Genomic DNA, 23346 nt, shown 5'->3' on the forward strand with positions numbered 1-23346 from the left:
CTTCCTCCACCACCTTGACGCCGCCATCAACCATCTTCAGTGACTACAATTTCCCACCCGTAAAACATAGTCATTTACCTGTTAAATTGAGCATACCAACATTGAGCTGAATGCCTTATTCCTCACTCGGCTGCAGCTTTTTCCTAACGTCTGTCTGGCGGTTTTCTCTTCCACCTGTGATTTGGCACAACTTGAGAAAAGTCTCTGTTTACTGGAATTTTGCAGCTCAGTCATGACGAAGGACCGCTAGTTATCAACTGTCCTGCAACATTTATGCTTATTATTGCTTAAAATACCCTGACATTTTTTTTTTTTTTTTACAGCGGAATGTGACATCAATATACTGCAAAAACCATGAGCAACACTGAACAGCTGCATAATGAGCTTAGAGGACAGGCACAGTGCGAGACACAACAATATGATGAGTAGTAGTGAGAGAGGCGTGTGTTCATGGAGATAAAGTGAAAGCCTCGTGGTCAGGCCCACAAAGATTTTGAAAAGCTGAATTTAAAAAAATATATAAAAAAAAAAAACAAAAGGCAAGAAAAACAGGGATGTGTCAGTACTATTTTGGGGTTCCAGCCTTGGCCAACTTGAGATGGGAATTTTAATTGCATCTGTTGGCGGGAGATAAATACCCAATCATGCAGACCCCCTGTTGATGTCTAATCAGTGTGGTTCTAATGACCACAGCTGCAGACACCAGGCTTCGTGTTAACCTCTAATCACCAGGCTTGTGATCTCTCAATGTTAAGTTCTTACACTGGCAAAAAATAGAAACATGAAGTAAAAAGACACAAATTTACTTGGCTTCATTAGCATGCCACTCAGGGAATGATCATAAAATGAGCAGAAAGAATTAAATCAAGCCTTTAACGTACTTAAAGTGTTGCTTCGTTCATTTCATTTGGGAGCCAATTGTTGAGAAATCTGATTATGCTTAGTAAAATAATAGACATTTCTCTCATGAATAGTCTGTGTGTATTGATAAATATTGAGACTGCAAGTCTTCAGGCATTCACAGGACGAGGAAACAGAGCATACACGGTTGCTCCATGGGTGAATGAATGTTGATGCCATGTGGTGCTGGTAGTGCAGCTGTAACCAAAGCCTTTCTACTGTGAGCCAACCTAATCCATGCTCTGTAGGGGCAAGGACTTTCTGGAGTTCTGACCCAACTTCACCCACACTTCTGGCAAGAAAACACAAAAAGCTGAACCTTTTGCTTCAAGACTGTGGAAAAGTTTTGCAAGATGTGCTTTTTCCAAAAATCCAACATTTGTGTGCACTCCCTGGCAGAACGGTACAATCGACATTGACATTTTATTGACATTTAATTGGGGTGTTTCTTTTCAAAATATCAAACAATGACAGGACGCCATCATTTAATTGGCACAATTTTCAAAAACTCAGACTGGAGAATTGAATGGAGATTTTTTTGTTCATGCACTTCCAACCTTGTCATGCATGCATGTACTGTAAAACCTGCATAGTAAAAAAAAACAAATACCCAACAACCTTGGATAATGCAGACCATGCGCTTATATTAGCCATTAACTATATGAATTATTGAAATATACCATACTGAAAAATGCATTGCTTTTCACATTGTGCGCTCTTTGTGCAGAAGATTTTTTGGTTTTTAAGTATCCGTTTCTTTATATAAAGACATGATTACAGTAGCTTGCATTATAACTCTGCATTTTAAAGCACCTCATACATACCACAAATGACTTCATATTGCATCTGTTCATCAATATAGTGACATATTTAATGCACAATGACATGTAAGCTATCTTAAAAATCACACACACAAAACATCAGGAATTTATTTTTTAATGACTTTTTATAAAACTTTGACATTGGTGAGCTAAAAGATTAATCCCATCCACAAATCATCGCTTTAGAATTTATCATAAAAACACCAGCTTTGGAAATATTGGTTATGTTCACCCTGGTGTTTTTCATGTAGTATAACACCTAATTGTAATAATGATAATCAAACCAATCCACATCCAGCACAGAATTTGCCACCAGCACAACAACCACAAGATCATTTAGATGGGGACCTGTCTCTAGGGCAACTGTGGAAAGATTGTGTTTCCTATAGCAACCGAGGATGGGGGACGTCCTTTGCAGTGCCCCAGCCAATCATTCATTGTGGCGCAAATGTTGTCATTAACAAATCGGACCTTCCAGTCAGCCAGCTGCGAGTTGGTCAGGCGTCCGTATGCTAATGAAGCGCATTAGGCTACTTGTGCATATTCGAGTCATTTGACAGTCTGGCTAACAGACTGCAAAGCAGAAGGGAATGAAAAAGCTTTCATGCAGTTCAAGATGCATTTATTTTTTTCGGTTTCCCGTTTCAATGACTGTATCAGATAGCCTGTGATTAAGGTTTTTGGTCGGAGCCTTAGTTAGACTGGATCCAAATGTGGTGGGGGACACTTTGAAGACAGTGGCTCAGAAAATGTGGTTGACGCACACACATTTTTAGGAGCTGTATTCCCGTTCTTCCACTTCCCTCCCTTCCTGTGTAGTTTTGCAGCCACCTTGCCGGGGTGCCAGTGACCTGTCATGATAATAAAGATCCATCATCATATCTCACCATACACACTGTCACATTTCATCATCCTACCTCTGCATATGCACTCTGCCGGAGCTTCAGAGATTTATGTGTTTCCAACCTTCTGCTGCTGCTGGGATTGTTTTGTTCCTAAGTGAGGGCACATTGATCTTTTATTACACCATTAAGTCAATACGCTCCTCTCATAAACAACTTGAGATTAAATGAGCCCCTTTGAAGGGTTTATGCCTGTGCTGCGTGTGTGTGTGGAAGCATCGTGTCATTCAGCATCAAGTGAAAACTGGTGGCTTTATGGAGCAGCAACTCTAACCTTTACTGGGCTGTTTGTGGCCAACGCAGACATTCCACCACTGCTGGTGTAAGCATCAGCTAGCAGGGTCAGACAGACTGGTAGACCTAGGATTCATATTAACGCTTGAACACTTGAGATTTATTGGTAGATCTCAAGACGTGTGACCCATGGCTCACATGTAAACACCTCATGTTCATGTTTCCGCTCTTTTTCCATTAACGACAGTAGTAGTGACACGGAATGATACTTCATAGCAGAAGCGGGACACTCGATTACATGCACAAAAAATATTGCATGAATTGGAGTAAAACCAGCTTTTAAACATTCAAACTTTACCCCATAAATACTTTAATTCGATCGCGTTTGGCTTTTATATAGCTTTTCATATAGCTCGCTTCACAATGAAGTGAGCCTATTATTCATTCACCCTTCAGTCACAGACTGGTGGTGGTAAAGTACATGTGTAGCTACAGCTGTCCTGCGGTAGTGTGACGAAAACATGACTGCATTTCATTTGCATCCCATGTGACCTCCATCATTGCCACGTGTAGCCATTTTTTTCCCTAGTAGACACTAACAACATCTGTCAGCTCCTTTTGTTGGTTAACCACAGAAATTGGGAGAAACCAGACACCATCTACCACACTTGGCCGCAATTCTGCAAAAAGGTCTTTTTAACTATCCTGTTAAACCCACTGGAATTTACTTACAGCTACATGGTAAAAGCTTGAAGAGCATACCGTCTCCTGAGAGTACACAATTTCAAGAATACACCCACCTGACATACACATAAACGCACACACACACAATACAATCTTCATCCTGTCAATCTTGGCTATGATGGGAACTTGTGGTCTGTTGTTTTGCCTCCAACTTGTATTATACCCGCACAGAAAAAGACTTTTCCACTGATTAAATCATTATATTGCCACAATAGCAAATTTGATTGACAAACACACACACACTGCACAAGAGATAAAAAGAGGCCTTATTCACAATACATACTTCTAAAAGAAAGATGTCAAAACAAAAAAAGATATATAAATAAACATTTGGCTTTCGGGGGAAAATGCATTTTTACAAAATCATCATACTGTGTGTGTCTGTGTGTGTGTTCCACATTTCCAGCAGATCTATCATGTAGCATGAACTGATGAAGCCTTGCAAGTTCTGGGCAATATACAATATTTACTATATATAATATTTCTTTAAATAAACATAAGAAAAAGTTACACAGTCATGCATCAATAACATTGCCTTCTTTCAACACAACAAATGCAGCAAAAGGCCATTACATTCTGCTATTATTTTTGTGAAACAATGTCAACGCCCTTAAGGCTGAGACATGAACAGAACCTCGTGAGTCACTTCAGCTGCTTGAAAATAGTCACTCCCAAAGTGGAACATGCAGGAGGTCACATATAACAGGAATATAACTTACTGTATGAGCATAAATGACAGTACAACACATAACAGGTGTTGCGTTTACTATCAATTGTAATTTTCAGGGCAATACCAGTTTGAAAGTGACCATCTTCAGGTCTCCAATATGTTAAAAAACATATTTAGAAGGTTGTAAATAAGTAACACAAGCAACATCCTTCCACCTCTCTCTCCACAGTGTGTAACTGTGATCTGGCGAGGTCAGGTTTCTTCCAGAAGAAGGGCGAGTACATCTGCACGGCAGACTACCAGCGTCTGTACGGGACACGTTGCGACCGTTGTGAGACCTTCATCACAGGCGAGGTGGTCTCGGCTCTGGGACGGACTTACCACCCCAAGTGCTTTGTCTGCAGTGTCTGCAGGTACACAGTGAACACACTCACCCACACACAATCACAGATGTGAGAATGGGATGATAAACGATCGTTGGGATGACAAACAACATTTGTATTGTGGAGTTGAAACATTTCCATAAGAAAGTTGACTTACTGTAATGTGTCACGCTGTTTGCTTCAGCAAAGTAGGCCATCTCTCTCCTGGCCTTCACGGTTCATGTTGAGATCCTTTTGAACGAACCAGAGTTAGCATCCCTCTTATTTTAGTTCACTTTTTACTTCCCTTCCCTCCCACACCGAGAGAGCTGGATTGACACAAAGTGTTCAGCAACGGTCAGTCGAGCAATCATGTCAGAATACCTGTAGGTGGACTCAACTCCAAGAGACAGCAAGAATCCATTTGCCATCTTGTCCTTTTCTTAATCACTTCTTTTGAATGATGCTTATGGTTCCGTTCGAGCATTACCCTTTGGGAAAAAAAACTTTTATACAATAATCCCCATGGTTAATTGGCTGTAGACATGATCCATAATAAGGATTCCTTATTTATTCATGGGTTCTTTTCATAGAGTAAAAAAAACCTGTTTACAGCCATCTAAATACAGATTTTGACATTATTAGAGCCCTCTAGACATGAAAAAAAACATCTCATAGTCACATTTACACTCGTATTACACGATATACATATAAAGTCACATAAAATAAAACATATTAAAGATAAATAAAACATATAGTCATATTTTAGCATATTCTTCCACTGACTATTGTCTCGTCAATGTAATGTAATGAAACTACACAATACACCGGTCACTAGAGTAACATCACTGACACCAAGTGACCAGTCTAGAATACTACATCTCACATCTTTAAATGTATCTACTGAATGCCTTATATTTGTATTTTTTTTTTATTTATCCATTTTTATGCGTGACAATGCTTAATGTCAGCAAAGCAATATGTAAAATGTGCTTAAATATGCATTTTTCTTGCTGATTATAGGCTATAAACCGCAAAATTGGACCTGCAAAGTGGAAAAGGACAAATGTATTTTGATGCATATTTAAATTGTGGATTCAGTGATAATTTATCACTGACATTACAACTTGTTTTTACCCCACCCTGTTTTTACCCCTTTAATATTATAATGGCCATCTCCTCTCTCCTTATCATCCACATCACACGGTCCTTCTCTGCATCTCCCAACGTTACTCACTCATCATGGCTTCAACTCTAACACAGTCCGAGCAGGTTGCTGTTCTCATGTTTTCACTAGGAGTGATCAAAAGAGCGTATGTAACTACGACCAGAAATAGCCTCCCTTGAGTGCCTCGTTAAGCAATGCATTAAACATGTTAACTGTGTGAAATTTTAAAGTGTTGCTGACAAAGCAAAGTTCCCTGAGAGAAAAAACACTGGTAAGGACAAGGTCAAACATCACAACCGCTAATAAGTCGCTCAAGTCTGATATGTTTGGAAAATGATATACACAGTGGTGTGAAAATGTGTTTGCCCCGTCCCGATTTCTTTTTTTTTTTCATGTTTGTCACACTTAAATATTTCACATCATCAAACTAATTTAGTCAATGACGAAAAAAAAGAGGAAAAAATCCAAACCTACATGGCCTTGTTCCAGATATTGTGGGGCCTTTTGTGACCTCTTGGATGTGCCGTCTTTGCGATCCTGGGGTCATTTTGATTGACGGTCACTCATGGGAAGGTTTGACACTGTTCCGTGTTTTCACCATTTGTACGTAATGGCTCTCACTGTGGTTGGCTACAGTCCCAAAGCTTTAGAAATGGCTTTGGGACTTTTTAAATGCGTTTGACACCTGCTGTAGAATGATGTGTAATGTGAAGGGTGAAATGAAATTTTAAAAACATTATCGCTGTGCTTTACCAGTTTTCATGGACTTAGTTCCCTTAAATAATTTGTGCTCTGAAATACTTTATCTCAGTTTTAAATATTTATGAATGTTGTTTTAAATAATAGAAATGGATAGAAGCCTGTATTCCAGATCATGTCTCAACTGGCCAACAGACACAGAGAATATTTCTTTTACATACCGCACACACACACACACACACACACACACACATACATAAGCTGCAGCTGGAGTTTTTGAAAGTCTCCACCCTGGCCAGAGTTTTTGAAATGCTCCACTTTTATGGACAAAAATAATAATAAATTGCAAAATCTTTTGGTTTACAAACTATCGCCTAAAACTATTCCCTTAGAAGGAGGATAAAGGCTTTTCATGAACTATAAAAGTACCATAAGCCCAACTCAAACTCATTATTGAAAATGATATGCCAAATGTAAAAGAAAAATTAGCTGAACATTTCGTTGACCTGCTTTCTGGGACATGCCTACCAGCTATTGCTGGATATGTTATTTCAACCATCCTTAGTGTGCTCGGAGCATTTGGCAAGGTAAGTCAGGGACAGGTGCACCAAACAGAAACGGGGGCTGACAAACACATCTACTGAAACCAAGGCAGAGAGAGCACATCTGCCTCGGGGTACGGAACAAGCACAGTGTGTGCTGACTGCGAGCTCTGCTGGTGACTCCTTCTAGGCTTTGGCTCCGGTTCCAGGCCCTGGTGGCGGAATAAAAAGGATTATTGCTGTCTATGTCATTTTAAACAGCCTTCTCTAAGCCTTTTAGCTCTCCATTCATTCTTACATCCTTCTCAGTCATGGGAAAATCAATCAGTCCGTTAGCGAAGCAGAGGAAAGCGTGCGTCTTGTTCGGACTTGGATTGAGGAGCTTGTTGGCTTCATATTTAGTCGATTGAAGGTTGGTGGAATTTGCATGTTCTCGCCATGCTTATGAGGTTTAGGCTCACATCCTGAGGTTGTCACTCAACTTCCTATTAATGCATTGCCTTTACAGTATATGTGAGAATGTGTTTTCATTGTCATATTTGTTAGTGCTATAAAATACTACCTGACATTCAGTCATTCTCCTGCCAGTTTCCTGTTCCTGTTTCAGAAACCTAAGCGATGATCTTACAGGCGTGTGCTAGTTTTCTAACTCACCCTGTGTTTGTGTTTTCACCTCCACAGTAAACCCTTTCCCATCGGCGACAGAGTGACATTCAGTGGAAAGGACTGTGTGTGCCAGCAGTGCTCTCACTCCCTCGTTAAGCCAAATGAACCAATCAAAATCCATGGACCCAGCCGTAAGTCCTGCATCTGCTTCACTCTGTCTCTTCTGCTGAGAGCCACCAGACACAGCCTCTAATTTGATGTGTCCATTAGCCCACTTAGCACATTTAGCTAATCAAGTTTCTGTCAGAACAATCTGCACAGTGAGAATGATGGCGCCCAAACGCACTCATTTGTTTGTCGCTGTCAGCATGCATGGAACGTCAAGAGCAGGATGATATCGATACATGAATGTCATGTCAGCAACATGACATCAACTTCATTTGTTGGACGCACGGCGAAGATCTGTTGTATGAAAGCATATATATTTTGCAATATCAAGCTCAGATATGTGTCAATATTATCAAATACTAATTTCACACACTTATATCCCGACACTTGATTTGATTGATGAATGAGCTGTCGATAGATTGTGTGCCGTTTGAACACATAAGGTAGTTTCCTACCGCTTTGATGGAACTAAAGAAGCATCTGAACACACAGCAAAGCGCTCGTCATTCCGAGTGAATCGTTTGTTTACTGTGGTGTGTAAGCACATTCTCCCGCTCAGTGACTGCGGATCAGCAGTAAGTTACTGCCGTCCACAGATTGATCCATTCATGAGAACCAAATCCAAATGGCTCCCCAGATGTGTGTCATGCTGTCAGAGAGTGTGACAGTGTGGAGTTGAAATAGAATCCTCTGTTTGTTCCACTGCGCTTCTGTGACATGAGAGTGATTTGTAAGAATGCAAGTGGTAGTAGTAGGAGTGTGTTTGCTTATTATATATTATATAACCCCATTCATATTATTGTATCCAACTGGGAGTTACAGAGGATTTGTAGTTGTCCGCACACAACAGTTTTATCTTTATCATGTTTGTATTCTGTGCGTTTGTACGTGCAATTGTCACATTGGCATTAAAATATTTACAGTAATCAGTCACCAGTATTCTTTTATTGAATATTTCCTACATATATTTAGGTGTTATGTTCCTGTGTGATGAGTTTACCAAAAATACAGAGCTGCCACTTCCTCTCTGACTTGCAAGCCGCACAGTATTTAAACGATTAGCAATAATAAGATTAGGACATGAACACATTTTATTGTCTCATTCTGCAATTTGACTTGCTGCACATTTTGATTATCTTTATCGGGTTCTTAATCATGAACATAAAACAGCAGCTATCATGACTCAGGGGGGTCGGTTCAGACAGCAGAGTTAAATCTTGGCTGGATTGATCCAGTGTTATCGCCACTAATGACAGTTCAAATATATTTGCCAACAGCAGACATATTGGATGTGCAGCAGTTTGCCTTGGCTATCCCTTTGCTATAGCGTGTACTGTATGCTTTTACCAAGACCAGTAGATCACATCTAATAAGATTACCCTAAAGACATATTCAAAGTGATTTATTCTCTGCATTGTGATACTCGGGAGCCATGCATCATTTGTGGCCTCGTTATGTAACTCATCCCGTTCCTGATGTTCTCAATAACACCCGCTGAGCTCGGGAATTGGAATGTACAGTGTGCTTGTATGCAAATTGCTCTTCACTGCAGGTGAAGGAAATACAATGAGAGATGTATACCTGTTAGAATCAGTGATGTCACGTGACTGTTTTGAAATATGAGAAAATGTCAGTTGAGCTCGGCATTATTACAACTATTGATTAGCTGCAGGAGTATGAAACTGCACAAAGAAATCAAATTACACTTCACCGAGATGCTGTTACTACTTCTGGCTCCTCCATTACGTCTTCTTTTGTGTTCTTCTGCCAAATGTCCACCTCATCCAATTCTTGCTCTTTTTGTCCAGACTGTGCCGGATGTAGAGCAGAGATCAAGCAAGGCCAATCTCTGCTGGCGCTGGAGAAGCAGTGGCATGTCAGCTGCTTCAGATGTCAAACATGCAACATGGTCCTCACCGGCGAGTACATCAGCAAGTAAGCATGCAAGGAACAATAGAAACGGAAAGAAACACAAACTCTTGCTAAGTTTTTCTTATGTATCATATTACAGAGATGGAGTTCCGTACTGTGAGGCAGACTACCATGCCCAGTATGGGGTCAAGTGCGAGACTTGCAGCAGATACATAAGCGGAAGGGTTCTGGAGGTGAGAATGCGGCACCATTTCTTCAGTCAATCAGCGCTAACAGGGATTTAGCTGGGCAAATTTGTGCAGTAATTGAGAAATACTCAAATGGGAGCTGACTGTGCTAACTGAGCATAATCAGCCTTATCACAATTGAGCAGTCACTTTTTCATCCTCAGCTCAGTTTAAGCTCATCTGTGCTTGGGGAGTGTGTGACTCACGATGAGAGAGCGATAAACATTTTGACATGCTTAACCGAACCAAAACAAATTCATCTGTTGCTGTAATGTAGTTTAACATACACGCTTTTTCATCGGGGCGGCATGGATCAGGTGGTGGAGTGGTCGGCTCCCAACCTGGAGGTTGTGGGTTCGATCCTCTGTCCTGTCAAAGTCCAGCAGAAGGATAAAAAATGAATAACATGTTTCATATCATATATGTAGCAGTAGTATAAGAATATGGCCGCAAAAAGTAGTCTTCAGAGAAGAGTAAAACGACTTCAAGAAGAAGTTAATGGAAAATGATGAGAGGACCCGGATTGGAACTAATGAAAGAGATTAGTACAGATTCTGATTAAATACCTTGGAAGAGTCTTTTGGAAGTGGGATACAACACACACACGCACACACTCAGTCTTGTTGTCCGTGCACTCAACACACACACACACACACACACACACACACAGTGTCTTCTTGTCCCTGTGCTCCTTTGCTCATCAGAACGGTTGGTGTAAAGTGCTTTGTTCCTCTCTTGAGTTATTTATAGACACAGAGACATGTCAGCCTTGTTCTGTGAGTCTCCCACTCCCACTCTTTCTGTACCGTACATGTATCTACTGTATGTCTCACTCCAGGAATGCTCCATACATGTCCGAATGATGGCCGTCTATAGAACAACTTTAACATGATGATGACATTTAAGATGTGGCTCATTGAAAACTGCACTTTTTTTATTTGCCCAACACATACATTCTTTACATTTTCTACCAAGCATTTTCTAAGAGCAGCATAGATAGCACGTATTAGGCGTTTTGACTGCAAGTTTTGCTGCAAGTGCGATAAAGTAACTTTAACCTGTAGTGATAACTTCTTAGAAGCTAAGTTTATTAAAAATTCCCTCTGTAGGGGTATTTTGTATGTATTTCAAGCCACTACCTTTGAAGACTTCTGACAACTAATCATGAGGGTTTGCTCAAACTCTGTCTAAGCTGATCTTAAATCTTGTAAATCAGGGTCCCCGGTAGCAGTGAGGCAAAGGTTATTAGTCTAATGGATGGCTCCAAAGGATAGACACAGCTAGAAACCGAAGAGAGAGCAGCTTCCGCTACTTTAGTTTCACCACTTCCTTTAGCATCTCAGTTCAATAATAAACTTAAAGCCGCCTATTAATGCATCTCATTATGAGTTCATCATGACTGAGACTTCCAGCAGTTGTACTACAAATATAAAATGGCCGCAAACACCAAGCTCTTTGCTGCTTGGAAATGCATCTCTCTTGGTTTTCCTTGCAGAGTAACCTGAGATGGGATGAGTGGGTGAAAATTTGCTGATGCATTTTCGATACAATTAACAACCAAACAGTGCACCAGCAGGTCTTGGAGATATTTCAGTCTCTGTGTTTCCGCTCACAATGTTGGTACTAACAACAAAACGCTATCTTCTACAGACATTCTTCATGTGTTCAAATGAAACTGCTTAGTCCCCTCGGCACGTACCATTCATGTCAGCAGTGCGTCTATAAATAGCAGTTCCCCGATGATGTGTCAGAAAGGTAGAGGTGATGGTTTGGGGTCACGCCTCAGACATCAGCTCTGCAGAGACACGTGTGAGACATGAAGACTCGGGACTAGACAAGACTACTTAAATGATATGCTGTTTGTATCGATGTGTTCCAAAGACATCCATTCATTCATGTCCTTGCATGGGCACATTCCACCCTCCTTATCTCTAAAGAACACACACACCACCCTTGCACATCTTCATATGACTGACCCACAGGGATCTTTGCTAATTATGGCAGGGAGGAAAATGGGAGTGATCGTTCATGTGATTGCTGCGTGCTGATGTATCTTATGATGTCTCATGGTATCTCAATGCACTATGAGGCCATTGTGATCAGATATTTAACTGATCACATGCTTAAAAACAAAAATGATGTTTGTTCTTTTCTTCTTCAGGCCGGGGGGAAGCACTACCATCCAACGTGCGCCCGCTGCGCTCGTTGTAATATGATGTTCAAAGAAGGAGAGGAAATGTACCTGACAGGTAAAACGTAACACACACACACCGCTCTGTACCAACAACACATCGCATATGTTCATGCTAAATGTCAACTCTTCATCAGGATGTGAGGTATGGCACCCTTTATGCAAACAGGCAGCAAGAGCAGAAAGGAGACTGAGGGTGAGATAAGCTTTAACGTTTGTTGAATGGAAAATAGACATATGTGAATGCTCATTGCTTTGTACTTCACCTCGCAGCATAGACGCCTGTCAGAAACCTCCATCTCTCCCCCAGGCTCCTCCATTGGCTCCCCCAATAGGGTTATATGTGTAAGTTTGCACCTTATTATTACTTTTGCATCCACTGCCACCGAGCTAACGCTTAAATAGGAACACGGAAAACACCAGAGGGCTATCTGTTAGGCACCGACTTGAGGGCTGCTCACTCCCTCGGCCTCTTCACCGTCTGTCTGTGCTCACTCATGTTGTCATGTCTCTTGCTGAACACTGACAAGAAACATACTTTACTGCATCAATTTGTGTTTTGTTGTCTTCCCTCAAATGGTTTTACATCAGTAAATATTGATGTCACGATGTGTCCTGAGACTGAGACTGCACTCGCTATTGATGGTTATACAGTATGTTGGTGAAACCAGGTACTAAGTGGTATTATTTCTAGTACCTGGTCAGCCGGGAGGTGTAAAACGATGCTTATTGAGCAGATTCACCACTATAACATTTGAGGATAGCTATAGAAACAAAAGAAAGACAAAAAAAATGTCTCCAAATTAAACATTCATGAAAACCTAACTTGCTAATGAGTCAGAGTTAAGTTTAGTAATTGGACATACAATTCAACAGATACGTGCTATGTGACATATTTTGGACTAAATAAAGTTGAGTGATGGCTGCCAGTCTCCCAGAATTCCGTTATGTGGCATGGTGTACTGCATGGCGGGCTGCTACGTGTTACTGCGTGTTGTCAGTGTGAGTATGTCAAGTTTTGTCTGCATGTACGCGGAGTCACTGCTCTCTGCCCGGCCCCACTCGGCTCTCATCTCTTAATCAATGACCTTTCTGGTTAAGGTGATGGATGAGGGACAAATGCAGTGTAAGCACACTTGGCTTCCATGCTGTTTCCTCTCCCCCTCCCACTCTCTATTGCCGTCTTTCCTCCTGAAGGTCAACAACTTACACTGCTGTCAGAGCCTTCAGCGTACAAGTGTAGCTCCGATCATGCACATTGCAGACACACACACACACACACACAACTATGCAGATGCACAAGCTTGTGTGGGTTCATTTCTAGTTCTCTGCAGCTGCATGTTCTGTTTGCCATCAACTGTGGAGTTTCCATACTTCTGTTTCTGGGTGTCGTTCATGTGTTTGCTGTTGTGTGTATGTGTGTGTGTGTGTGTGTGTGTGTTGGTGTTGGTGGGTGTACGTGTGTCCTCTCTCCAGGCCAGATTGGAGCATGAGTTCCTAGATTATAAGGACCTAGCTGCTCTCCCAAAGATCAAGGCCATATATGCAGTCCAGCAGCCAGACCTCATATCCTCCTCATACCAGCCCTACCACAGATACACGTCTGATGACAGGCTAGACACTTACATCTATGGGGAGGTACTACTGCTACACACGCCAGGCGAAAGCGTTCGAATGGAAACTTGAAATAAAAATGCCTGTGAGCTGCTTGTCTACTTGCAGGTTGCAGTTCTGTATTAGTGTTATATGGAATTTGAGTGCTTGTTTGGAACAAAATCAATACAGCAAACAAATGCCCTTTACATACAGTAACTACCACTTAAAGGTATTGCCTGTCCCGTTTATTCACTGACTCGGATGCAAATTTGCTTGGTTCACATGAGTACAAATCCTTACTTATGTTACTGTTGCTTTTTATAAAGTCATCAAGTTCACTCTCTGTTTGAAAGCATTCATCTTGGCTTGGCTCAAAAAGCTACTTTGTTGTGATTAACAGACCTATGGAAGCCTGCCAAGGGGCAGCACAACTGTAAATACCCGAGCTATGGCATTGTATATTCTTCTGATGCATTGAGCACTTTTGTATTATAAATACCCTTTCTGTCTTATTCATCCTGCAGTCTCTTGGGACGTTCTCTCCCTATTCTCAGGTAGGCATTCCTCTTCCCGGTGTTACTAGAAGAGTACTTAAAACACTTGAAACCACTGGAGTGTTTCCATTTTGTCCTTTTGTACCTCTCATCTGTCTTCCAAGGACTACGACTGCCTGGATATAAAGCAGAGGCGATGCTCCAGTCCAGGTTATATTGACTCCCCAACCTACAGTCGGCAAGGGATGTCGCCTATCATGCCTCGCTCTCCGCAGCACTTTGGTTACCCTGGTGAGTGTGGCGTCGTTGACTTTTAGAATCAGTTAATAATCAATGTTTATGCTGAGTCCAGCAGTTACATTAATGTTTGATGAACAACAAAACCTTCTTTTTCCAATATTCTTCCTCTCAACACACTAGGCCCGATTGGATATTGATAGCCAATATCAGACTGATATCAGAAATAAATGGGAATAAAATAGACTGCTGGTTTAAGTGCTTAATTGAGAACCTGGAGCCTCGTTACATTATGTCTTTTGTTTTCTATTTGCATAAAATCCCTTGATTGAGCTTTTTCTATAAGACTTTTCTAACAAAATAAGTGATGATTGGCTCAAGAGGTAGAGCAGGTCGTCCAGGTACCAGAAGTTGTCACCCTCGGCAAGGCACTTCCCCCACCTTAGCCCCAGTGCTGCCCACACTGGTACGATGGCGGTTCTGGCTTTGACTGACAAATTGATTGATTGATAAACTGATGCTATAGATGCTATAGCGCCTTTGGCCTGTTTCTCCTCTTCTTTCCAAATTGCGCACTTAATGGCTGCCACTGTGCTTCAATGATGTTTCGATGGAATACTCACGCATGACTTCTTTACCGTCATCTGCTGTGGCTGGCTGCAGGTTCCGAGAGTGGTAGAAGCTCACCTTATTACAGCCAAGAGGGGCGGTCCAGTACACCGACCACCAACCAGCCCCCAAGACATTTTCATGTACCAGGTAGAACACCTCACCAGTTCATCTCACGATCACAGAAAAGAGTTGGATTCTTGGGAAGCACATCATGTAACAAAGTCCCGTTCTTATTTACGACGTAATTCGCCACGTAATCCCTTTTTTGGCGCCTATTCTTCCCCTCATACTGCATACTTGACCTTCTTTTATCTTCCATTACAACCAATCTCCTCCTTCCCATCCCATTGTTCCAAAAGAAGCTCACATCCTCTGGCCTTTCCTCTTTTATGCCACAGCGTTTCAATTTTCCATCTCCTCTTTCTCTCACCAGCCACAGGGGAGCCCAACATCTACAGGAAGCCTCCCATCTATAAGAGAACGGGTACAGTGCAGTTAGCGCCGCCTTAGCCTGCCTGTCCTCCTGTCAGTGTAGTCATGCTGTGCTTGGCGTCAGTGTTATTACTGATCTATTGATGTCTTTCAGCAGCCCTTAGGACTGCGGATTTGTATTGACATTCCAATTATCATTATTTCAAACAGAACCTTACTAATAGCACTTTTGAGACTTGTATTATTTTTTAGATATAGCATGAAGGGTTTTGTTGTTATATGCAATCGAAATGCTGCAGAGTGCAATTAAGGCCATGATTTAAGTCAAGTCTGTTTACTGTGTGGGATGCACACTTTGAAAGATAAATACATGCACAATGCAGAAGTACAGTACCCTGCTCATATATTCAGTGAAGCCATTTCTTAGCTTTATATGGAGGAGAAAAAATAGTTTCAACCATGCAGACATTTACAGGAATCTGTTTTTGAGTAATTTCTCCTTTCATAATGGATAATAATTAAAGATGCTTTTTATGCCCGGTGAGATGACATCGATACACTGTTGACAGGAAGTGGTTTTGGTATTTGATCTTGTTTGCCATTGTGCCGTTTCCTCTGTTTTGTATGTGTTGGCTTTTGTGGGTTATTTAGTGAATTGTGTCAACTTGTGCACAGACATGTCTGCTAGTGTAAATGATGCAAAGTACATCACAGGCCGTAATGTTTCCATACACATTCTGTTCAAGGATGACTGCACAAACCACGTTAAATACACATTAAATGTGCATCGCAGGCCTGTTATGTACTACTTAAATCATGTGATTCCTATTTTATTCCATTGAAGTGTGATTTTTGTGATATAGCGTCTGAATATAATAGCTCCTTTCTCATATCTAGAGCTACATCTTGCCTACAAGAATAGATTTTGTACTCTATAGGAGTATTAAAGCTCTCACAGTGTCACATCTCTCTCGGGGGCGCTCCAGTAACATTTCCCTTTTCTTTTCACCCTTTTCTTGCATCCAATCACATTTTTTTCACTCCCCTCCACCTCCTGCTCCATTTAACCCGATGACCTTGCCACTGTAAGTAAGCTCACTCGTACTCTCTGTTTCGCTCAGTCAGTAGATGGATTCTATTCATGTCTGTGTCTCTCTTCTTGTGTTTGGTAATTCATATCAACCCTGCACAGCCTACACAACCTTGCTGTGAACGTACTTGTGTACTTGTGTACTTGTGTACTTGTGCATGTGACGTCAGGCAAGTGGAAAGCGTGTGTCCCAAAGATAAGAATGTCTGTAGCTGGTGTCATTCATTGTGTGTATTGGAATTCAATGTATCATGGATCAGGGCCGGCATGGTTAATGGCTAGCAGAGAGAGAAACGATCCATCTGACATTATGCTGCATGTCAAACCCATTGACTTCCATTGACTGTGCTTTAGCGTGGAGAGGCATCGATATGATCGCCTAACATTCATGAAATGACTGGCTGCCTCTGGCTGGGCCGTTACTAAACTCAGGTTAAAATAGCTTATTTTCTTGCTGCTGGCTCTAACATCGATCTTTTCGGAAAAGAACAGAGGGAAACAGAGGCTGGAAGCAAACTCTTGAGGCACATTTTTATGAAGTTCAATCGGGGGGCTGATACCGTTTCACAAAATGGGGACTCAAATTTCAGGAAAATGTACAATCAATTCAGTGTTGTTTTTTTTTTTTAATTTTCAGTGATATTCCTGGTTTTATGGCAGTGTTATTTTGAACAAATGAAGGGTTGATGGAGGGCTTGCGCCATAGCAGACATGTTCATGGATGTAGCTCACCTTCCCATACAATAGAATAATACAATATAATATCGGTCTTACACGTATTTTTTTTTCTCAGTTTGCGCAAATTTTCTGGTTATCATACAATATGTGTGATTCCAACTGTTTTTTTTTATCACAATACATCCTGAATGCAATCCAGAACTGTAGGTCATTGAGTCATGATGTCATCAGAGGTAGATTCTATAGTTCTTTGGTAGATAAGACAGTTATGCCACAAGTCTATGCAAGTCTTTCTCATTGATCATGACTGCAAAATAACCCACAATGGAGTCAAAGTAACAGAACTTTGCTAAGAAAGTGAGAAACAGGTCAAACTTAGTCAAATTCCATGCAAACACAGCTCCATGGTTTGCTGACATTGTGTCTTGTTTCAAGACAGTTTTGTCATAATTATAAAGTACAGACAAAAGACATAACGTTGATGCATGGGTGAAAGCTCACTATGACCTCCGCAGTTGAATTGGACCACCCCTACCAAGCCCCTGAATGCCTTTTTTCAAAGTCGTCAGGTCTGCAAATGATCTGAAATCGGAGGAGAACATCACTGCCAAGCTAGCAGGAGGGTTTGGAGGGGGATGACTGAGTCTCGATGCAGCAGCATAATCCAGGCATTCCCCGGGCGCCTCAATTACTCACGTTTATTTGCTATTTGCGGGTGGTCTTAGGATATAATTCCCGCGAAAAATGAGGATCTACTCTTAAGCCTGTTTTTATGTTCCTTATACAAATATTTTGACATTAACAGAAATTTTCTGGGATGCATGAAGAGATCATTAATTTTGTAGAACTATCTATCGGAGCATAAAACACTGTGACACATTTCTCTGCACTCTCTTCTTAACACAGCCCTGCCACTAGCCCCTTGTCTTGGCAGGTGTTTGAATATTTAACTCAGCAATAGAAAAGAAGACAGTTGACTGCATTCAACTATGTACTTATTTGAAATGACAATGTTTTCATTTGCTTTGACAGACCAGAATGACATTAGAAGTTAACGTGTTTTTTTTTTTCTGCTTTCCAAAATGGCTTCCTCACAGACAATCATTTGAATGCAGCCACCAAAAGTAGGACCAGTGAGGACATTCTGAGGTCCTCCAGACTGTCCACCTACTCTCCAGAGCCATACACCCAGTCCGAGTGTGACTACTACCCATACCCCAGCTCCCCCAGGGGTAGGGAAGACACCTTTTACCACATTGAATGTCTGCATTGGACCAAAGTTATTCACGTATTAATTTAGGAATGCCTTGTTCTATCTGTATTCCCGCTCAGCCTATCGAGTGCCAAGGAGACGGTTCTCGACGGGGGGAGATGAAGAGAGTTGGAGTCACAGTCTTCAAAGAGTATGAACTTCATTATACTTCCTCCCCCTCTTACTTCAACATGATGTCAGAAACACCATAAATAATGCATGTCTTAGGTTACGGCACCTAAACGACCCTTCTTGTATGCTCCTCTGCTCGCTCTTCACTCTCTACATCAAATGTCCATAATGTGTGCCTCAAACTACTGCCTATGTGTCTCTTAGATTGGGAGTGGCATAGGGAGGATGATCCTAAAAGAGGAGATGAAAGCCAGATCTGGTTCCTATGACAACGACCCCTGGGGCAGTGCAAGGAATTCTCGTAGTGGGAGCAAGGAAACCCTCAACACAACAAGCTACAGCTCCACGGCCTACAACAACACCATCAACGGATGTAAGGAAGCACCCTGCACCTTTGGGCATCCATCTTTGTGAAATGAGACATAATAGATAGTAGCACTGACATTCACAGTGAAAATAGGCCTTAAATAGTACCCAGATGCATTTCTATATGAACTTTTGCTGGTTTCTAACATTTTTATGGTCATAATTGTAAATTGTAAAATGTAAGTATTCACGCAGGTTATGCATAAAACTTCCCATGTGACATGACTCGGTCAATCCAATTGGTTTTCAGTGCTGCTTTGCGAGTATCAACATGGGAAGTGATAAACACTAATTAAAAACAAACTAAAAAAAACAGTAGAGGCATGGGCATTAAACACAACATTATAGTTCTTGTCAGGGGTTTCAACAACATACACATTTAGTATCATATTCGTCATAACAATATGAGAAAAGCTTCCAATCTTGTGGGAAAACTTTGTACACGATTGCGGATCGTTTCTGTGGGAATTCTTATCCATGAAAGGTGTTTTATAGGGGTTAAAGGTCAATTCTCGCATATTCTTGCATACTCAGCAAAGTACTGACTCTGCACTGCATAGACACCAAGTGGCTTCCACTTCATCGTTGATTCAGGTGGAACTGATCGCATATATATATATATAACGCAACACTTATGTAATTGATAATCATTGATAATTTATTCATACAGTGTATGCCGGTGCCTTGCCCAAAAGCATGCATTTTTATGGCCTTTATGGATGCGTGTCAGCGAGGGTTCAGGTTGGTTTATGATAAAGGAGAGAACAGCTGCTGGTTGCTTGAACAGCAGCAGCAGGCGTACCGCTACTGTTTGGACTACATGTGACCATCAAGTCTGTCATTGACAACAGAGGCTCAACCAGGTGTGCACGAGTGCCAGATGCGCCCAAGCTCCCCAAGCATTATTGTACAGGCAGCACATTGAGGTTGTTATTTTAGCCCCTGACATTAACACAGCAGCTTGTCTTCATCCGCTTCCCCCTCTTTTTTTTTTTTTTTTTTCCAAGAGCTTCTATTCAATTGCACGCTCCATCTCTTTCGTCATCTCCCTCTTTGCTTTGCATGCTACTTCCAGCTTTCCTCTCCTCCTCCTCCTTCTTCTTCGTCTTCCCTCCTGACTTACATCCTACTGGCTCCATCTATGCATCCATGGATGTGCGTATGTGTCTGACTCTCTCATCCACACAGCTGGTGTCCCATATCCTGGTTTATTTATGAGCAGTAAGATCTCTCATTAAAGCTCTTTCTGGGATGGGAGGGGACACAAGTGCACTCTGTTGGTTATGGCTTTAAGGAACAAGGGCATGAAGCCACATGGAGCAATTGAATGGGTGTGCATGTGGATGTTCGATTCCTGTCCTTCCACATCTTCCCTACAGTACTTGTGATGTGTGATTATCCCAACAGAAGGCATCATTTATGTTTTCATACATTAAGGAGTTTTAAATGTTCTTTTTTGTTTGCCTTTCACAGCACCCCGATCCCAATACAGCACCGAGAGTGGTGAGTTATTTAACCAAGGCATTCATTTCAAAATGATATTTTACATCAGAAAACAAATCGTATAAAAATTGTTTGTGATGAGCGCCATCTCCTGGCACTGACTCGACAGTGCAATTTTACTTCCATTTCTAAGATGACTAAAAGCACCCGTCCTGTGCAGAGATGATGTTTCTAACATGACAATTAAAGGGTAATTAACATTTTTTTTTCTTTGTGTAATTTAGATTTTGTGTGCAAGTCTGCCTCACTTCCAGGATATGGACGCAACGGCATGCAAAGAGTAAGACCTCGATAAATGAGACAAAACGCTGTTGGAAATGTGATGTCATTGTTATTATATGTAACATTTAAGTCTCAATTACTTAAAATAAGAATTTGTCTACCCTTTTTTTAATCAACTACAGCCTCAGAGTGCTGACTGCTACCAGTACCAGTATGACAGCAATGAGGTCAACTGGGGAAGCAGAGGTACATTATAATGCATATCATTGACGCTTTATACAATGCACTAACATTACTGTTTATTTTAATTACAGCAGAACACAAGGTAAGGATTTTACACACTTTCCTGAATACGATGTATTTGAATACTCCCATTGTCACTGAAACTAAAGGAGAAAACAATATTCTTTCTATGCACTTCCATTCAGATTTACCCATATGAGGCGCTCATTGTGACCACTAGAGGGCGGAATAGGCTCCCTAAAGACGTGGAGAGAGCCAGACTGGAGGTAAAATAAGAACACACAAGGAAGGGGAACCTCTAAGGTTCTCTCCAAATGACTCTTTAATATGATTTAATGCCTAAAATAAAAGTCAAAAGCAGTTCTCTTTAACTAGCAATGTACTTTCTTCATTATAATTCTGAGAAATTTGCCTCTCTTAAGCAAATTAACTACTACATCACATGTTAGTACAAATTTTAATCATTTTTATTTCTAGTAAAAATTAAATTAAATTTGAATTAATTAATCTAAAATTAATCTGCCAACAGAACAAGATATTATGACTTGTCAAAGCACCTGAAACATATATCATGGCATGTTGGTCAAGTGTAGTAATAGTATGTAGTAGTTGTAGTAGTACTAATGTATCACACTTTTGACTACAGTAATCCCTCATTTATCGTGGTCAGTTGGTTCCAGACCTGACCAGGACAGATTCCTTATTTATATATGCAATATTTATGTTGTTAGAGCGTATAAAATTACCTTCCAAAAGCTATTTTAACATTATTAGAGCCCTCTAAACATGAAATAACACCCCTATAGTCACCCATAGATTCAATATACTGACCAGTAGGAGTAATAAAAGTAAATAAGCTATGTGTTGCTATAAATGTGTTCCTAGAGAGGCAGAGTGAGTGGCGGGCAGGGAGCGATGGCGTACAGTTTAACTCTCTGTCTTGAATATTGAGTATGAACTTCAAATCAAAATGATGATGTTAACATTTTCCTCATTTCTCCCAGCGTCACCTTTCTCCAGAAGAGTTTGTCCAAGTGTTTGGCATGACCATGGAGGACTTCGACAGGCTGGCGTTATGGAAGAGGAACGAGCTAAAGAAACAGGCCAGACTCTTTTAACAATGTGTGGACGTGTGTTCGATGCTGCCATACATCCAGAGAGAAAAATGAAGATTTCTGCACCGTTTCACTGCCATGGCTGAGAACCTGTTCTTGATCTCCTCATGCAATGAACCAAATTTTGGGCACACCAGCACAGACTTGTGGGTTTACGGAAACATTTATGCACAGAAAACCAAGCACTTGTGTGCTCCTGTGCTGGAGTGGTGTGAAAGCAATACAAACTTGTAGGTGTGGATGCCATGTTGTGTTTTTCTTCATGACGAAGGACTGTGGAAGGCACGTCTGCACCCTGCGAACGAGATGCCCTGCTTTTAACACCATGAGGAGAATTTTGGCTTTGCCTTATTTGTTATGCTTTTTAAGTTTCATGAGTGTGCAGCACCAGCAATCTGAATAAGTAGAATGTAGTCACGGTACATCATTTATGTCACTTTATCTGTGTGAATGATTACATGACACGAGTGGATGACACTTTAAATATTTACCTTTCATTTTATGAACTAACATTTTTTTTTCCCCCGGGATTGTACACTCACACTCAAGATACGTTGTCCCGAAGTGGACTAATTGTCTCAACAATAATTTGATTGAAAGATGCAAACCAAAGTGACAATGCAAATACACAAATTAACGGTACACATAAATGTGATGTTACACTATTCAGACGAATACATTCACTGTGTGCTAAACTTTGACAATGTGCAATATATTTCATTCAATAATTTCATCTTTCTGTTTATTTTTTTAGCTCATTGCAATAAGATGTTGATGAAATGGTGGTCATTTATACTCGATTCAAATCATAAGTATGGGTAATAATAATAAAGAAATGCTCTGCAAGGATTTTCACATTGTTAAAGAACCAGGGTTGTGACATGTTTACTTCGAGTACTTTGTTTTGGATGATTTTTCCACAAAAATTAAAGTTAGAATTACATTTTGTCATTTCATTTATATTCGAACAAAAGCTTAAATAGTTATGGAGCGATATATAAGTGGGGGAAAGAGCTTGTATTGGTCCGATACAGCCACTACCAGTGGTATCACATTATCGATATTTGTATTTACACACCCCTGAGCAAACAACATACAGGTATGTGATGTTGACCAATGTTATTATGAATAATATAAATGCTATGTAATATATAAATATATAAATATTACAGCAGATACAAGTGAATATACGGTTTAAGGAAGATACGAACTCAGCTAGCTGGTGTGCAGCTAGCATAACCTAGCATAACATTGAAAATGTGACTTTT

General features: G+C 40.8%; 1 protein-coding gene across 7 annotated transcripts in view; it reads left to right on the top strand.

Annotated features, from left to right (window-relative positions):
• ablim3 (actin binding LIM protein family, member 3) overlaps window positions 1–23021 on the top strand; it is a 34420-nt gene extending 11399 nt beyond the window's left edge. The window contains exons 3-23 of one of the 7 annotated variants that reach the window (XM_058063617.1): window positions 4501–4684; window positions 7724–7839; window positions 9625–9751; window positions 9828–9921; window positions 12077–12164; window positions 12244–12302; window positions 12380–12451; window positions 13583–13744; window positions 14227–14256; window positions 14361–14487; window positions 15097–15192; window positions 15479–15529; window positions 18343–18477; window positions 18578–18648; window positions 18834–19002; window positions 20469–20498; window positions 20723–20778; window positions 20903–20966; window positions 21035–21045; window positions 21149–21229; window positions 21968–23021. In XM_058063617.1, coding sequence (XP_057919600.1) covers window positions 4501–4684; window positions 7724–7839; window positions 9625–9751; window positions 9828–9921; window positions 12077–12164; window positions 12244–12302; window positions 12380–12451; window positions 13583–13744; window positions 14227–14256; window positions 14361–14487; window positions 15097–15192; window positions 15479–15529; window positions 18343–18477; window positions 18578–18648; window positions 18834–19002; window positions 20469–20498; window positions 20723–20778; window positions 20903–20966; window positions 21035–21045; window positions 21149–21229; window positions 21968–22081 — 1937 coding nt within the window. In that variant the 3' untranslated portion in view covers window positions 22082–23021. The remainder of the gene's footprint in view (window positions 1–4500; window positions 4685–7723; window positions 7840–9624; window positions 9752–9827; window positions 9922–12076; window positions 12165–12243; window positions 12303–12379; window positions 12452–13582; window positions 13745–14226; window positions 14257–14360; window positions 14488–15096; window positions 15193–15478; window positions 15530–18342; window positions 18478–18577; window positions 18649–18833; window positions 19003–20468; window positions 20499–20722; window positions 20779–20902; window positions 20967–21034; window positions 21046–21148; window positions 21230–21967) is intronic. The other 6 variants (XM_058063618.1, XM_058063620.1, XM_058063619.1 and 3 more) reach the window with 6 other exon arrangements.
• Window positions 23022–23346: the final 325 nt, after the last annotated feature.

This window comes from Doryrhamphus excisus, chromosome 23 (genome assembly GCF_030265055.1).
Source record: "Doryrhamphus excisus isolate RoL2022-K1 chromosome 23, RoL_Dexc_1.0, whole genome shotgun sequence".
Lineage (NCBI taxonomy): Eukaryota > Metazoa > Chordata > Actinopteri > Syngnathiformes > Syngnathidae > Doryrhamphus > Doryrhamphus excisus.